At 35.3% G+C, this 19676-nt stretch overlaps 1 protein-coding gene across 5 annotated transcripts in view; it reads right to left on the minus strand.

The window, feature by feature from the left end:
- DACH1 (dachshund family transcription factor 1) overlaps nt 1–19676 on the minus strand; it is a gene marked incomplete at both ends in the record, with an annotated part of 411700 nt that overhangs the window by 123533 nt on the left and 268491 nt on the right. For 2 of the 5 annotated variants that reach the window (XM_081214577.1, XM_081214576.1), the window contains one exon: nt 5882–6054. The exons of 2 other annotated variants lie outside the window; for them this stretch is intronic. In XM_081214577.1, coding sequence (XP_081070703.1) covers nt 5882–6054 — 173 coding nt within the window. Of the gene's footprint in view, nt 1–5881; nt 6055–6508; nt 6665–19676 lie in introns of all 5 variants that reach the window. One more of the 5 variants, XM_081214575.1, reaches the window with a different exon arrangement.

A 19676-nucleotide genomic window follows, 5' to 3' on the forward strand; every position in this document is an offset into this window, starting at 1 on the left:
ACACTACTTTTGTTAGGTGAAAAGGGTTGAACAAGCAAAAGAGAGTGAGAGAGACAGGGAGAGAGGTCTTACTATATAATTGCAACTATATTTCAAAAGCCTGACACAGATTCCCTATAAAATTCTAGAACTTATTTTTAAAAAGATGATTGTGAATACTTGGGGGGAAAATAAACCAGTGATAATATGAAGATAATGTCACTGTAGAAAGACTTCTAATGATTTTATAAATACTAATTTACTCATTATGACAACCTGATGAGGTAGTAATGATATAATCCCCATTGTACAGAAAAGGAAACAAAGACAAGGGTATTAAGTGACTTTTACAAGGTCATAAGACTAGGAGATGGCAGAGCTGGAATATAAACCAAGGAAGTCTTCCTCCAGAATCCATGTTTTTAAACCACTAAAATATGTTGCCTTTCTTCTTTTTAATTTTCTTTTTATTTCAGAAAGAACCATTTTTAAAAAAATCCTTATGATATCATTGTGAATTTATTAAATAAAAGTGAGAAAAATATTGATTCATTCAGGGGGATTTGGGGTTACTTGATGAATGATTCCCAAAGAGAATCAATTAGTGGAACATTTCAGCCGATTAGGAAATATCTAATGACAAGAGGAATTGATCTCTTGATTTATACTGCTTATTTTCCTCAGTGATTTAAAGTAGTACAAGTAATACATCCTTTTACAATTTGGAAATGATACAAAGATGGTATAAATAGCTAATATGATAGTTTGGAGTATTAACACTCAAGAATATCTAAAGAGCCTAAATCAATAGACTGGAAAATAAAAAAAAAATTAATATGGATAAATGCAAATTCCTAATACAAGTAAAGGATAAAGAATTGGCTTAGTAGAATTTCATGTCAAAAATGCATGAAAGGACTTCCCTGGTGGTGGAGTGGTTGAGAGTCCGCCTGCCGATGAAGGGGACACGGGTTCGTGCCCCAGTCCGGGAGGCTCCCGCATGCCGTGGAGCGGCTGGGCCCGTGAGCCATGGCCACTGGGCCTGCGCGTCCAGAGCCTGTGCTCCGCAACGGGAGAGGCCACAACAGTGAGAGGCCCGTGTACCACAAAAAAAAAAAAAAAAAAAAAAAAAGCATGAGATTTACCGAGTCACACATTCAACTAGCAAAAATAGTTATGAACTATGACTAAATTTATAAACTATTGTCCAAACTGAGGTTCATGTTAGTTCTGGTCTCTTCACTGGTGGGTTCACTTCTAGAGTAATATGCAGGAGAGGGGTAGTGAGGAGGGGGCTTATTTAAGAAAAGGAAGGTCAATTAAGAGGCTTGATGAAAAACTGTCAGAAGAAATTAGAATTTTGGTCTGGAAAAAAGAAACTCCACAGGTACTATAGCAGAGGACTTAAATATTTAAATGGTTAGAATACAGAAGAATTAGTAAACATTTTTTCCAAGAAATTAAAATTAAACTAGAAGCTATTGAGAGGAAAATTTTAATTTGATCAATTAATACCTTCATCACTCTTAAATTTGCTGAAAATAGAATAGGCCTTCTATAAAATAGATATATAAAAATGGGTAGAGAAAATGCAGGAATGCTTTCTCCACCAAGGAGGGAGCTGGATTACAAAACACCTAACATCCCAAGCCTATGACTCTTCATGTTCTATGAATATTAAACAGTAAAAGTAAATGGGTTTCACTGATACATAATAGACTGATACAGGACGTCTAATGATTTAATATAATCTTCGACATTTAGCTATTAGGGATTTAAGGTAGAATTATTATTGTGTAAACAGTATATGTCCTTTTCCTCCCTCCTCAAAGTTATCTTACTAAAATATTTACAGTAGTCCAAGACAGTCAATCAGAGAAAATCTAATTTTGGTACTTTAGCAGACTCTGTCATGGAGGCTTGCATTTAAAGCAAATAACAATGTCATAGTGGTACTCTCCTCACCTATATAATTTTCTTTTCCTCAATGCTTTTAATTTCTTTTCCTTTCAAAGCCAAATCCTATGGCTCTATGGTGTTTGACAGTTTAGTCGGTGCTGCTTCCATTAAACACAGCCTAAGATTCACATGGGTTTGAGTTAATCAGAACTCAAGGATTAGCAATTTTTTCCTGTAAAGAGCCAGCTAGCAAATATTTTATTCAACAATGCCTTTGTATTTAAAAGTAGCCATAGACATTATGTAAATTAGAGTGTGGCTAATTTCCAGAAAACTTTATTTATGGACACTAAATTTTGAATTCCATATAATTTTCATGTGTCATGAAAGATTTTTCTTCTTTCGATTTTTTTTCCAACCAGTTAAAAATGTAAAATCATTCTTAATTCATGGTCCATACAAAAACTGACAGCAGCGTAGGTTTTACCCAAGTTCAGCAGCTTGCAGACCCTGCTCTACTGCTTGAACTGGTAGGTACATTTTCATAAACAGGTTTATAAGAAAATCATTGGAGTTCCTTTAGTTCATAGAAATAGATAACAAAAATTTTTTTTAAGCTTGTAACTCTGAGAGCTATGGTTTTTCTTTTCTTCTGTCTTACAAATTCTTTTTGCTATTCTCATTTGGGTTGTGTTTTAATTTTAATTCTTGTCATTACTGTCAAAAAGGTAAATAGCACATTCCCGCATATGGACCATCCCTCAAAGCCTATTTTCTCTTGTTTTATCATTTCTTCCAGTGGGGGTAAATCTTTGGTACTTAACATTTCACTTTTAATTGGCCTTCATATCTAGAATCTTTTCAGGCAAACAAACTTGTAGGCTCTATTCTAATTACCCACTTGGGCCCCATACTCTTTAACGTGACCTAAGAGTCAACCATTTTCTTTGGGGAAAATAAAAATTTCCCCTAAATTAAGTTTAATTAATATGTATCATGTGAGTTTACTAAACACTGCTTCGAATGAGTGAGACAATGAGAATGTTGAATTCTCAGTAATAACTATTATCAAAAATGATCATAAACTGAATTGATACCTTGATTAACAAATCGGTTCCCTCACTGATGACAATGTAGCATTCAGTGGCATTCTCTCAGGAAAGAATATTTTGGTAGTTGATCTTGACCTCCTGTGATATTTCTTGTTATTTTCCTCTGGTAGGGATACTCCCGAAAATTATTTAAGGAGCAAGTACACATCTTTGTTTATAGAGTATTATTATATGAAAAATTTCCATTTGCATATTATTCAACTTTCTATATAACTAATGACAGGGTCTTTACAAAATGTATAATGACTTGAATGCATCACAATAATACCACACAGAGTATTTTCATTGCCCTAAAAACCCCCTGTTCTCCATCTGTTCATCCTCTGTTCCCACCCACTAGCAACCAGTGATCTTTTTAGGATCTCCATAGTTTTGGCTTTTCCAAAGTGTCCTACACTTCAAACAATACAGTGTGTAGCCTTTTCAAACTAGCTTCTTTAACTTAGCAGTAGGCATTTGAGTTTCCTCCATACCTTTTCATGGCTTGATAGCTCATTTCTTTTTAGCTCCGAATAATATTCTATTGTATGGTGGTGAGAATTCAGCTAAGCTACTCTGTGGTATTGCTGCTTCAGCATACATTGTGTTTGACCACGTGTCCTACAGGGACCTTAAACTGACACTAGTCCGCTTCATACAAGTGCATGCTCTAGACAGAAGCCAGAGTCATGAGTAAATGTAAGTCCCTGGTATGACTTGCCCAAAAGCCCTTGTGATCAACAGTCTTCTTAGAAAAGACCTCTGGGAGGCTTACCAAAACCCTACTCTTTTGGTTTGAATTGACCAATGCAGCCCCAGACTGGAAATCCTGAAATACCCCACCCATGGATCCTAATAAAGCCATTTGCCTCAGGTCCTGCCTTGTTCTCTCTGTCTGCACTCTGCCTTGACCCCCCCGTCTGGTCCCTTGAGTCATGCCAAGTACTTCCTCCATGACCTGTTAGTAATAAACTTCTCTATTTCATTTTTTCTTGTGGTCTGTTGTTGAACCATAGCTCACTCACTTAACAAATGCTAATTCAGTTTTTGGAAGTATAGCTGACTTACAATATTAGTTTCAGGCGTACAACATAGTAATTCGATATTTTTATAGATTACTCTCCATACAAGTTATGACAAAATATTGACTATATTTTCTGTGTTGTACATTACATTCTTGTAACCTACTTATTTTATACCTAGTAGTTCAGTATCTCTAATCCCCTTCACCTATTTTGTCCCTCCCTCCCAACCCTCTCCCTTCTGGTAACCATTAGCTTGTTCTCTGTATCTGTGAATCTGTTTCTGTTCTATTTGTTCATTTGTTTTATTTTTTAGATTTCACATATAAGTGAAAACATACAATATTTGTCTTTTTCTGTCTGACTTATTTCACTAAGTATATTACCATCCAGGCCCATCCACATTGTCACAAATGGCAAACAACAAAGTCATCGCACACAGAGATACACAATTTTATTATCCAGTCACCTCCTGAAAGGTATCTTGGCTGCTTCCAAGTTTTGGCAATTATGAAAACAGCTGCTATAAATACCCATGGGCAAATTTTTGTATAGACCTAAATTTTCAACTCCTTTTGATAAAAATCATACGGTTGTAGGGTAAGAGTATGTTTAGTTTCATTAGAAACCACCAAACTGTCTACTAAAATGGCCATATCATTTTGCATTACCACCAGCAATGAATAAGAATTGTAACAAGGCCTTTTATGTAACACATGCTCCAGAGACTCCCCTAAACTCACATGTATTATATTCAGAAAAACAAGGTAATAATTATGTCAAATATGGATAATGCAGCATGAGGTATCTTTTACTTAGTTTAAAAATTAATAATCTATTCTGACAATGTTAATGGTATGGATGAACCTATTTGCAGGGCAGGAATAGAGATGCAGACGTAGAGGATGGATGGGTGGACACAGAGGGGGAAGGAGAGGGTGGGATGAATTGGGAAACTGGGATTGACATATATACACTACCATATGTAAAATGGATGGCTAGTGGGAACCTGCTTTATAACACAAGGAGCTCAGCTTGGTTCTCTGTGATGACCTAGATGGGTGGGGTGGGGTGGGTGAGAGGGAGGTCCAAGAGGGAGGGCATATATGTGTACATGTAGCTGGTTCACTTTGTTGTGCAGTGGAAACTAGCACTGCATTGTGAAGCAATTATACTCCAATAATAAATAAATGAATAAAGTACTTTGATTTAAATATACATTATAAAATAATATGAATGAAAAAGTATACACATACACATATTTAAAAGTATACACATACCCCCACACACACACATAAACAGAGAGAGCCAGAGAAGTGTGTATATATACACATATGTGATACCTGTAAAACAATAATGTTATCTTCCACTTACTGTGTATTTTTGAATTTACAAAAAAATTCAATTTTATTATTTCATTTAGTTTTTACACTCACACTGTATTACACACTTTTTTAGGTGTAGAAATAATCAGAAAGATTTAGCTATATGCCAAGGTGACACAGCTAGTTAAGTGGCAGAACCATAATTTAACCCTTCTGGTCTTCTGAAAATAAATCAGATACTATTTTCCACACCTTATGGCTCATAACACCACACATACCCACGAACACAAACACAACCATACAAATAAGCACATACACTTTGAAGTATATCATTGAATATGCTATGTTCATCTCTCCCTTAGTAGATATAATAGAGAACTTCAAGTTAGCCTAGTCTGCCTAAATACTGTACCCCTGGTTCTAATTACTATAAGTGACATTTTTTTTCTCATAATATACTTAGATTTTTAGAGTTAGAACTACTTGTGGAGTAAGAAAAATGGATTGAGTGATGGTGGCTTAAGATGATTTTGGCTTAAGGCAAATCAATCATGTAATTAATTACCTTAATAACAGATGTCTCAACTCTGGATGGAGGGCTCTGAACTTGTGCTGCTGCCGCCATATTGGCAATGGTGCTGAGATGGTTCATCTGGCTCATTGCCATGGTGACAGATGCTGGAGGTAGGCTGACAGGAATTAGAGGGTGGGGCATCATCATAAAAGGCAGTTCCAATCCTGTACAAAATACACATATATCATCATTTCTCTATTCAAGTAAAACAATGAAACATGGTATATCTCATTAATTAAAATGGCAAAGGACATAAATCATTGAAAGTTGAAGCATTTTAAAATGTTCTAATAATGAGAGTCAAAGGAAAAATATTTGTCCTCTTTGCATGCAACAGTGCCCACTTATCACTCAGGGACATTAGGCTTAAAGCTAACCAGTTTGGTGCCATGTTTTATCACTCACCACTCTTCATTTGTGTTTAATACAGTTAGTTCTTTGCTACATTATTCTTCTGATCAGTCTAATTCTTGTTTAAAATACTATGGTTTTCTTTATCATGTTTAGCTGTCTAAATGTAGTGTACCTATCTACTATGTCCTATATTTTACTATCCGATCATTAGATTTTTTTATTCTTTGCAACTATCATTTTTAGTGCTAAAAAATGCCATTGTACCATTTGGCAGAAGGTGGCTCTGCTGAAGATGGTGGAGAGGATGACTGATTGGAAGACTAAGTGCTCTAGGTATGCGGGGGCAGGTAACAGAAGCATGAGATCCCCGGGGTGGGGAAGAGTACAGTGTTTCCTTTTCCCAAGAACCTTCACTGCTGCCTGTGGGGAATGAATATCAATTATTTGGATACAATATTATTCCAAATCTTCTGATGAATAATAGGAAATGAGGTTTTAAAAAGCATATCAGATGTAGAGAATGGACTTGAGGACACGGGGAGGGGGAAGGGGAAGCTGGGACGAAGTGAGACAGTGGCATGGATATATATACACTACCAAATGTAAGATAGATAGCTAGTGGGAAACAGCCACATAGCCCAGGGAGATCAGCTCGGCACTTTGTGACCACCTAGAGGGGTGGGATAGGGAGGGTGGGAAGGAGATGCAAGAGGGAGGAGATATGGGGACATATGTATATGTATAGCTGATTCACTTTGTTATAAAGCAGAAACTAACACACCATTGTAAAGCAATTATACTCCAATAAAGATGTGAAAAAAATATATCACATTTGGAGATTGGCTAAGTGATTTCTTGGGAAATAAGCTCAAGTAAGTAAATTTCTTTTTGTTTTTCTATTTCTTAAATACAGTCTCAAATTTTCTGAAAAACAACATTTTTACAACAGGTAGCCTATTTGTGGAGTCTATTCCTGTTTGACTACCCAACTTAATATAAAATGGATTCTATTATATACCTCTAGAATTAATTACTTCTTGGAACTGAAGCACAATGATAGTTATAGAACCCAAAGTTATCCTTGTATAATAGAATCCCAGTCACCCTTCAGAGTTAAAGTTCCTAATTTAATTCCACAGAAAATCCTAAACATAGAATCATTAAATGCCCAACTTGGTTAGACATGGTCCAGGGAACACAAAGATCATTTACAAAAGAAAATAATATCAAAGCAATAAATTAAATGTGTGTGAATCAATAAATATATCTCTTGTTTTCAGCTGCAGAGAAACTTAAGTTTACGACTGTGGCAATACAGGTGCCAAAGTCAGAACAGTACTTTTAAGGGCGTGTATTTCAATATCATGGCAACATCTCAGGTTAAATAGATCTTGAAACACCTTAATAGGGTACTCCTTGGAAGGTTTTTATATATCATTTCAATTTAGGCATGTTCTCAGTTTAAATTACTTTACCATTAATTTATTGTTTAATTGAATCTGTTGAATATACAAAGTACCCACTTGAAAGAAAGTTTCTCTAATATCCCTGTCAGCTTATGAGTTTTCATTTCTTAAAAAAGGAAAAGAAACAATATTTTCATATAATATGCTTAGAAACAGCAAAGTAGGTAAAACTCCAATTTAAATGCTTTAGCTCTATTAAGAGCCTCATTGTAAAATCTCTAAGACATAGTTTTTCATGAAGAATACTTAGTTGCTGCCATGATTTTTTTAACTTTTAACTTCAGAAGGACAGTTAAGGTTCAATATAAATTCAAACTCATTAGCTCAATACTGTCTGGATCTTAGAGTAAATTGTTCAGAAGTGGGTAATGAAAACTCAATTCAAATTCTTCAGCAATCAGACAAAGCAATTTTATTAAACAATGAAAAGGATCAATTAAAATGGATATCTTTATTATTTTACAAGAAACCAGGACAGCTTTTGGCTAAAAAAAAAGTTTATAGCTTCATACAGAAATGACTCACATAAAAGCAATCTCTCCAGCTTGCTCCTACACTATGAGATAAAAGTTCACTTCTATATTCACAAATTTATACAGCTTATTTCTCTACTCGTGACTTTTTTGACACTTTATACCAAGGTCCTAGTCAAACATGCAAAAGCTGTAAGTATATAAATTTTTTTTAACATATTATGTCAAGAAAGCATTCAGTGACAAAACGTTTTAAACATTTTCACTTTACATTGTCTTTATCAAGGTATATGCAAAATTCTTCTTTAAATATTTACTTTTTTTTTTTTTTTTTTGCGGTACGTGGGCCTCTCACTATTGTGGCCTCTCCCGTTGCGGAGCACAGGCTCCGGACGCACAGGCTCAGCAGCCATGGCTCACGGGCCCAGCTGCTCCGCGGCATGTGGGATCTTCCCACACCGGGGCACGAACCCATGTCCCCTGCATTGGCAGGCGGACTCTCAACCACTGTGCCACCAGGGAAGCCCCATATTTACTTCTTATGTTATCATTTCAAACAAGAGTTAAAGCATAATCACCAACTATTTGGATATAGAAATAACACTTTGGAATAAATGTTATTGAATATGGGAACTGCATTGGAAATTTATAAATAATAGATAATTTTCTCTTTATATTTCATTTAAAATATCCAAGGATTACATTTTCATAGTAGATTGCATTTTTGAGGTTAACTAATATTAACTAATATATGGAGGAGGGAAACATATTCACATTCATTATTTTGGATTGAGTTTGAGTTCTGCTTACACCTATTATCTACTTTTGTTTCTCTGTCCAATTGAGCCAATTTCTTTTATTTACATCTAGATTACCAGTTAATAAATGGGAAAAGCCATTTTCCCAATATACTTCAATTTCACTCTTGTGTCAATAGAGAAGCACTTATAATTCTATTTTTCACATTATCAAAGTGTAAAATATAAAGTTAAAATTCTAATTAAATCATTCTGGTAAGAGATTATATACAAAATACTACCTATTTCCACATCTCTTTTGGATCACAGGGTATCAGTCCCTTGTGTAAGGGTAAATATCAATCATCCATATATGAATTTTCCATAGCAAGTTTATAACACTAGATTGGATTTTCTCACTACATAAAATGCTCCTAGCCATCTCCGCCAATCATCATTTGTTAAATTCTCATGATGTTAGCTCATTTGGGTAATAAATAGAGCAAACAATTAAGAAACTAAGTCTAATGAAAAATATACAATATATAACCAAGTCAGCTGTGATTTTTGCTTAATTTATAACATCCTTCTCCTCTATTAGCATGAATAAATAAGAATTGAAAATAGGCCACTTCAGAACAAGACATGCTCATAGTTATTAAATGTATAATTTCAAGTGCTTTTGTTTAAGCCAATATATTTGATATAAGCCAGTATCTATGTGTGTGCCTACACACAAACATGCATACACATATACACCTTTAAGATTGAAGCTTATTATTATGACTGCATGAAAACTTACAGGAGACAGCATATTTCGCATATAAGAAAAGTTCTAACAGTTGGTAAGGAGAGTTACAGAGAAAGAGAATTGATTCTTTTCTCCTCTTCCATTCTTGTAGAATCCTACTATTTCTTTGACTTTACAATGGAATAAAAAGACAAACTTGACCTAGCCCTAGTATCCTCAAAGAACATATTCTATAATAGGGGGTAGAGACATGTATGCAAAAACTCAGACATTGATAAATATATAAAATGGTTTTGAACCAAGGAAATTGGTCATGAGCTCATGAAAAGATTCAACGCATCCAGCTGTTTGATTATCTAGACTCTATCTCCGTATTTCAATGTGTTGGAGGGAAGGATTAAAGGGAGAGAGGATCTCCCACACCTAGTCCTAAACACATATTGTGGAGAAGCATAGGAACAATCTCAGGCTAGACACCTGCTTACACAGGTGGAAATAAATCTGCGCTCTGACTGATGGCAAAACACACAGGCAGCTGTTATATGATGAAGTTAAGTAGTGTAACCACAAGCATCAGGAAGGCCAGCTCCTCATTCAACGATGTGATTTTGGTGGAGTGAGAATTAACAAATGTACCACCTTACAGCAACCAGATGTAAGTGGGCACAGGAACACAAGAGGAAAAAATTGAAATTAACACCTGATTACCGGTTTTGTCTCTAGCTAAAAGCTATTAATTATGCATTTATATAATCTGAAACAGTTTTACTCTGCCTAATTATACCGATAGTAAGAATATATCTATAATTACATATGCATATATATGGAACTTATAGACAAAAAGTGATTGTGTGTGTTTAGGTTTCCTTTCCTGTCAAAGATGTGTATTTCTCGGGCTTCCCTGGTAGCGCAGTGGTTGAGAGTTCGCCTGCTGATGCAGGGGACACGGGTTCGTGCCTCAGTCCGGAAAGATCCCACATGCCACAGAGCGGCTGGGCCCGTGAGCCATGACCGCTGAGCCTGCGCATCCAGAGCCTGTGCTCCGCAACGGGAGAGGCCACAACAGTGAGAGGCCCGCGTACTGCAAAAAAAAAAAAAAAAAAAAAAAAAAAAAGTGTATTTCTCAGGGCCAAGCAAGGTGATTTTAAGGTTCAGTGTAACTGAAATTCTGATTCATAAGAAATAGGTATGGGACATTCCCTGCTTATACCCTCTGCACCCCCAACTTTAAAACACAGTCGTAGGTTCTGAAAAAGTAAATAGCTTGGTGGACTATCTTAGTATTTTTCTGAGCTCAGACTATATTTTGTATCCTTCCATTTTATATTTTTATGGTATTTTATGATACATATTTTATGATGGATCAGGTTATAAACAGAGAAATAGACTACTTTGGGGAGAAACCCTTAAATTTTGAAGCCATCCCTTCCTTAAAGGTAACCAGATTGTCAACAGTTAGAACTGATGGATAACAAATATAAACTAGTTTAATTTTTCCTCTAGTTACAGCCTTCAAATATGCTCTGTTAAGGCTCCCTCTTCTGCCCCTTAATAACCTTGAGCAGATTTTGAGTACAAGAAAATCCATTCTAGTTAACACCTCTCTCTGCGTCCTCATCCCCATCAGCACTTGCCAGCCCTAGAGCCTAGGGAGCTGGAAGACAGAGGGGCTTGGACAGCTTTTCATCCATCTATTCTCTTGGGTAGGAGGGTGAAGGTCTCCCATCCAAACAGTTCCTGCTCAAGTCCTCCCCGCACTGTCGCTTCTATGGCTATACCTATTGGCCATTGACATCTCCCAGGTGGCGGGTGCCTAAATGCCAAGTATTCCCTGCCAAGTAATGTCTGATCATTTAAGGGGGTCTTCCAGGGGAACCTCTTAACTGCACAAGTCCCTGACAATGGAAATCTCCTGGAGCTTCCTGCTCTTCTAAGCTCCCCAAACTGCCGTGGTCTCTTGAAACTAAGGTCCTTCTCCTGGTGTGGGTCCTTTTGTTCTGATGATGTCCACTCTCTCTATTCTGTCACCTCTCCTCAATTCTTTCTCTCCTTGCTCAAACATGTACAGAAAGCAGATCAGCAGTTCACACCAAAGCAGACATCCAGCTATGAAATGAGGTGGAGGCATCTGTAATCCTTGAGTAATTCTCTTGAAACTCCTCTCCCTGCACTTGGTGGTGAGGAAGGACTCTCAAAAAGGAATCACTAAGCCACAGCTCCCTGCATTAAGTGCTGTCTTTTCACTACAATGTTTTCTCCGAATCTCCTCTCCTGTGTTGGTCTTCCCCTCTTATAAATGGAGGAAGAGGATGTCTGTGGAGTCTGGAGTGATAGTTAAGATAGCAACTCCTGTTCAACTGCTATTAATAAGTACTGATTGGTATTTACTTTTTTTTAAATTGAGGAGTACTTGGTCCCTTTTGTTCTTGTGTGGAACCACAGGAAAATTTCTATTTAATATCTTGTTACATAGCATATTCAGTAGAATCAACAACAAATATGACTATACTATAAGTAGAATTTTAGTAACTGAGTCTTGTAAAAAACTGAAAGAAAGGAAAAGAAATATGAATGTTCAACATTCGAAATGTTATTTCACAAATCAACTGAAACTTTATCAATTGAGACAGAAGTTCAAAGGAAAAAGATTACATGAATACAAAAATAAAGAATGATTAAATGTGGAGATAATCATTAATAAAAGAAAGAAGATCATTTTTTTTTGGAACACAATTTTTATGTAGGAAAGGAAATGAAAACTGCTTTGGGTAAGGATATTATTACTGTTTCTCTTTAATTAAAAAAAAAAAAAAACTATGGGTATGTATATCAGTGGTACTGATTAAAATCCTAGCCCAAATAATTACATTTATTACTGAATCCTAAACATAGCAAATAAGTAATAGGTTCCAAAAGAGAAGGCCACTGTATAATTTTTAATGAATTTTGGACAGAGTGCATGTAAAGTAATCAAACACAGAGTTAAAGTGATCTGTAGCAAAGAAATGCCTTTTAAACCACCATGCATTAAAATAGTAAAAGTATATTTAAATGTTATTATCTTTTATACCTAGTTGATATGTAACTATTTGTTCAGATTTTCCCACAGGCTGACCCTGATAAAGGAGGCAAATCTCAAAGGGACTAACGGTCACACCACAGCTTAGTGAGTGACACTGATAGACTGTGACGGGAACCTGACATTGTCAAGATTCGTTTACAATGAAAATGAAGGCAACAGCGGGCAATTACTCCATACCATTGGAGACCACTTAGAAGGATGTCAATGCCATCTTAACAATGGAATCAAGACTGCTAAGGAAAAGTAAATACTAGTCTCAGATGCTACAGATGTTCAGCTGTTACTTCAGCGGTAGGTGAGAGAATAAACAAGTTATTGTCTTTTAGAGGATAAATTTCACCCTAACAAAAAATGAGATATGAAACGTCAGCAGTAACACTAGTATTTTGCATAAATAGGAGAAACAGTCCTTTCATGAATTACTATACTGTAATCTTTTAAATCTTTTTCTGGATAACGATCTGAGCTCAGTGATCTACTTTAGCAAGTAGAAACACTGAAACCTTCCGGTGTTTTGGTTCAACTTTATCCAATTGCTTTATTTTAAAATGAGGAAGAAGCAATCTGTAAAGGGTACCATTAATTGGGGAACAATTTAAAATGTTCCACTTTAAGTACAGTGGTTTAGCCAAGAAAACAGCACAAGCACCTCCTAATTGGTATTGCACAATAATGTCCACAGAGCAGGCCATTTCCAGAGTCTAAAATTTATATTTGCACACATATCCTGTTTGATTTGGAAGTGCTATTTTTTCTTAGAGAGAAAGAATAATATTGTCATGAATTCTAACTATCCCACTGCCAATAAATATGAGTCATTTAGGAAAACATGTTACTTTCCCAGAAATAAGCATTTTCTTTAGTTATCTGTCATTAACTAAACCTAACTCTGAGTGTTACATATTTGTTAACTAGAAATTTAAAACTCTTGCCATACAAGGAGGTTTCTATTTTACCTGTGTTGTTTTCTTTTGAATGCAGAATTGTTTTGAAACATTTTATTTTATATGTAATGGTGATAATATAATACTGGTGCTATCAGTGTCCTTGGACTCAGCAGAACTATGATATTAGCTAAATTTCATCAAGTTGAGATACTTCTTTTGCCTTTACATACTCCACAGTGTTGTTGAAAGTAGCATAAGTTAAGCTGTTGCACAAAGTAGCACACAAAATACTGGAAATCAGAACGGTTTATTTTTAAAATTTTGCTTGAATATTATTTACCATGGCTAATGACTAATTTGCAAGAATAAGAAGCAAATTGTAAAATCAGAGCTGAAGTTCAAGTCATTAATGTCAGATGGGATACATAAATGGATACTTGAAGAACAGGCAGATATTATTAAAAAAACAATTACACTGAGAATCTTTGAGGAATCAAGGAAAACTGGAACAGCATTAGGAAACTAAAAATAGACAACAGTTTCCATTTAAATAACCTTGATTCTGAACTCATGAAAGTTATTAGAATAAATTATTATATAAAGAATACAGTACTTTATATATCTTCCCTTATTTCATACCAAATTCCAGAAAGTTTTGATGCAACTTAAAATAAAAGAAAGAAGGCTATTACTATAAAGATAAAAGGTTAAATACTTAATGTGGAGAAGACAAAGATAATTATATCAGAAACACTTTGCTTTTTGATGCTGTTGTTTTCTTTGGACTCATTAGCACTATGTTTTAAGTGTTAACGAGGTAAAATAGATCCCCCAAACAAAACAAAACAAAACAAAACAAATGCAGACTCAGACTGGTAAATAGTTACATAGAACTCAGTGTAGGAAAGAAATAGTAGTTACATTAATTGTATTGACTAAATATTTGGGTGTCTTGTTGATTTGGACGACTCTAGGCAAGAGTCAAATGTTTCTATTCAGTGGAAATTAAGATATTGCAACAGATAGATTAATTTCTACAGCTAAAGTATAATGCTATTACGGACAGTGTAGAAATAACAATACTAGGAACATATTTAAGCTTTCCAATCTAAAATAAATACATAAAATTCTTCAGAATAAAGCAGTTTGGTATAGTGTATCCATGATAATTTAACTGCATCTTTTAACCTTTCTCATAGCCAATGTCAATGACTTTCTACCTCTTCCCATTTTAACTCATCAAATTATTTTTCCATTAGGCAAACAAATGAACTAGAAATTCTCCACTCTAAAGATATTGTAATTTCCCTAAAGAGTTACAATTACATCAAATAAAATTTCAAGTTAATATACTTTCTATACTGTTACTAGAGTACTCAAAGCCATGGTATACAATATTAGCAATTTTATGTTCACGTGTAAGTGTTGCTCATGGTCAGTTGAAATCAGTTTTAACTTCCAGTGTTTCATATAATATTTTCAATTTCAAATTATTTATGTTGAAATTGAAAAATCTTCTCACTTGAGCCAAAATTGCTATTTAATTTTCTAAAAAGCATAAAACTCTTATAGGTAGGATAGCAGGCTCATGGAATTCTTTTGATATTCCTCATATGCATGGATCTAAGTGTTAAATTATCTTCTCCCCAAACCTGGTTAGCCTCAAAGAATGACATCACCAGATAGTTGTATAATCCACAAACCTAGGAATCATAGTTATCTCCTCGTCTTTAACTGTGTGCCACAGATGTCCAATTCCTGTTGATTTCATTAATGTGATTTATCTCTACTTTGTTTCTCTATCTCGGCTGTTGTAATCATATTCAAGGACCATCATTACTTTTAAGTACAAATCTTTTTTTTTTTTTTTTTTTTCGGTACGCGGGCCTCTCACTGTTGTGGCCTCTCCTGTTGCGGAGCACAGGCTCCGGACGCACAGGCTCAGCGGCCATGGCTCACGGGCCCAGCCACTCTGCGGCACGTGGGATCTTCCTGGACCGGGGCACAAACCCGCGTCCCCTGCATCGGCAGGTGGACTCTCAACCACTGCGCCACCAGGGAAGCCCTTAAGTACAAATCTTGCATTGTCACCCCCCTGCTTAGAGGACTTCAACTGTTTCCCATTGTTATTAAGTAAAAGACCCAACATTTCTTTTCTTAATGTAAGCACCAAATGATCAGGCTTATGCCTCTTTTGCTCGTCACTGTGTCCTCAGCATTTAACAAAGTAGGACTAACTCTGTCAGTTTTCGAGTCGAGAGTTGCAAACCCAGACCAATTCTTACATTCACGTGTGGTAAACTTCAGTGTGGCATTCAAAAATGATAAACTATAGCCTTTGTCCTAGACCAGCTTATAACAGAAGAGAGTGATAGACAGATATAGCATATATGCACATAATCTTATCCTTTGACTGGAATAAAAGATAGAGAAGATGAAGAATAGGAAATATGTCTAACATTTTAGAAATAAACTTCTTAGAATGTGGTAATCATTTGGATACAAATGGAGATGAAAAGAGTAAAATGTGAGAGATAACTTCAGTATCTAGTTAACAGCTGGGGATACGGTGATATTATTAATGATGCAATGAAGATGGTGATGATGATGATGACAATGATATCTAACATGTATCATCTGCTTTCAATGTGTCACTCATTATGTTCAGCTTTTATATGCACTATCACAATGAATCTTTAGAACCTCTGAGATATATCCACATTAGTATTATTAAAGTTGATTAAACTTGTCCTGGGATTTAGATCTTGGAATTCTGAACTCACAATACCAGCTTTTAATCACCTTTATGAGGAAGATCAGGTTTCGTTATGAATAAAAATCCATTTGATTCTGGACTTGTTGAATATAAGATATTTCAGAAGCACTCAAATGAGATTGACAACAAGCATTGGAAATATGGCATTGAAATTTGGAAGGAAAGCAGATGCCCAGTGAGGAAAATTTGGATGTCTTTGATTTGTAAGTGGGAGATTAAGCCATGGTGCTTGAAGAGGGTATAGAAAGTATAAAGGTATTTCTACTAAAAGTGTATTTCTACTGGAAGCCACAGAATAAGGCCCAAACAAGCCAAGCTGGATGACTTAAAAATAAAGCCTAGGGGACTTCCCTGGTGGCGCAGAGTTTGAGAGTCCACCTGCCGATGCAGGGGACACGACTTTGTGCCCCGGTCCAGGAGGATCCCACATGCCACGGAGCGGCTGGACCCGTGAGCCATGGCCGCTGAGCCTGCGCGTCCGGAGCCTGTGCTCCGCAGTGGGAGAGGCCACAACAGTGAGAGGCCCACATACCACAAAAAATAATTAAATAAAATAAATAAAATGAAATAAAAAATAAAGCCTAGGAAGCTGAGCAGGAATAAGCAAAATTTGGTATATGACTCCTACAGTAAGTTCTTAACACTAATGGGTATCAATGCATTTTTATAATTTCAACTCTCCCCACTTACTGGTAAGCTATAATATTATTTTAAATAAAATAGTCAACATGAATGCCTGACAGATGTTGGTTCCTCAATTAATACTGAGTGAATAAATGTAGAACATTATCATTGGATTTAAAGATTTAACAATCCTAACTACGACTTAGGTAGATAGCCTAAACAGAGACAAAAAACAAAACAGACGCAACTAAGCATAGTTTGAAAAGATGCCATTAGTCCAACTTATAGTATGACAAATAATTGTAATATCCAGTAATTACAAGGTCCCCCTTAAGAACACCATGGAGAGATGCAGCTTTAAATCAAGGGACTACATATCACAAAGAACTCAGCAGATTTGAAGGGCCATAGAAATAATATTATATCTTAGTGGTAGATTACATGCAGATGGCAGGCGTGTTGAAAGCTACTGTTTATACAAAATCAAATCATTCTTTCCATAGCTTCTATTATATGTAGTGAAGACATACTATTCAAAGCACTTTTCATCAGTTTTTCATGGGCAGACGCAGCAGGAGATTTTCAAGGTCAAAATGACCACTAAAATTTTCAGTTGCTGGCGATGAAAAAAAAAATACTTAGAAAGATGAGTAGTAATATGGACAAATTTATTTCTAATTTAATTCCAATTCAGGAATTAAATATAAAAGCATTCATCTTTATCCCAGGAATAAATGGATACACCTTTTTAGATTGGTATGACAATGTGCATTAGAAGAAGAGAAACAGTTAGAAACTGTTTTGAAATGAGGATTGACTTTCTTACAATATCAACACTCTTAGGTCAATATAAAGTAAAACTTAAACATCTTTATTCATTTTTTAAAAATTAATTAATTTATTTATTTTTGGCTGCATTGGGTCTTCGCTGCTGTGTGCAGGCTTTTCTCTAGTTGAGGAGAGCGGGGGCTACTCCTTGTGATGGTACATGGTCTTCTCATTGCGGTGGCTTCTCTTGTTGCAGAGCATGGGCTCTAGGCACATGGGCTTCGGTAGTTGTGGTACACAGGCTTAGTCATTGTGGCACACGGGCTTAGTTGCTCCACAGCATGTGGGATCTTCCTGGACCAGGGCTCGAACCCGTGTCCCCTGCACTGGCCAAGCAGATTCTTAACCACTGTGCCACCAGGGAAGTCCTATTCATTTCTTATTTCAAAAATTATCTAGTGCAATTGTTATAACCATAATGTCACCAATGAAAAATATGAGAGAATACCACCAACTTAATGATTCGACCAACCTAATGAACCAATGATTCAGTTGTCAGAATTAAGTGCTAAACATAGGTTTTATGTTAATTAAAAAAAAAAAAACCCGCCCACACAAGTGATGGATATTTGGATAAATCAGTCATATTCATTATTTTTCTTTTCTTCAACAATTTTTCTCAGCATCAATATTAAAAAGACACATGCTTTATTGAAAAATAAATGATGAATGATGAAATTGAAATCTTTTCTCAAGAACTTAAATAAATAAAACTTCAAAAAATCTTGAACTTAGAAAAGTATCATCTACCCAAATTATCTTTATCTATAATAAAGCCATTGTATCTTAAATATTTTCAGTGTAAAAAGAATTGTACATATTAAAAATAATTATCTTCTAAGATGCTTTAAGACCAGGTAAACGTGCTAAAATACATTTTCAAGCAGCTTACTCTGCATAGACTGCTTTTAAAAATTCAAAACAGCCCCCATAGCAAATGTCATTTCTTCATGGTTACAAAATGCAAACTCCAAGTGTTTTATCCTAATGAATAAATGAGTTTGTCCTTTATGTATAAAATATAGTTTGTGTTTGTTGCACAAGTTTTTAATAATAGATGAATTTTAAGTTTGTTCTAACGTATTCAATAAAGTGTGATTAATCTGGTTTTTCAAAAATGCAAACTAGACATTACTATATTACTTTGCAAAATGCACAGCTTGCAACATTATTGTCTCAGTGGGATCTTAAATTGAATTGTAAAACGTGTCTTATTTCCAGTTTGATTTATGTAAGAGATAGCAGTGGATAATGTCCCTTTTGAAGTTTCACTGCTTTGTGTGAACAAACAATATAAACCTAAAATTCATCATAGAGTTTATTAGAACCCCAAGCAAACTTTCCAAGTTATGTTTGACTGAAATGAAAATTATGATGGAGTCAGAATACCACATTTTCAATGAAACAACTTTTTGAAGTTTACTGTTATGAAGAATTATACAATACATTTTTGACATTTTCTGTGATTTTTATTATGGTATTTCAAGTAATTACCAAATCATGTTTTTCTCTAAAAAAGCTTTCCTGTGCCCTGAGAATTAATCTATGATACCATTTAGCTTGGCTTTTTGAAGTAAATATCACCAGATAAAAGCCAGCTGGATCTGAATAATAGGATACTTGAATGAATGTATTAGTGTTTGAAAAAGAGAGTACAAATCTTCTAAAAAGATTAATTTCCATAAAAAAAGATAGCTCCCAGATCTACAAAAGAATAAATTCAAAAACATAATAAACTCTCAGAAAGAAAGGTAGATTAAAGTAAAAGCTGCAGCACCTTGTTACTGCAGCTGTTGTGAAGCAATGAT

This window comes from Mesoplodon bidens (genome assembly GCF_964165515.1).
Source record: "Mesoplodon bidens genome assembly, chromosome: 17".
Classification (NCBI taxonomy): Eukaryota; Metazoa; Chordata; class Mammalia; order Artiodactyla; family Ziphiidae; genus Mesoplodon; species Mesoplodon bidens.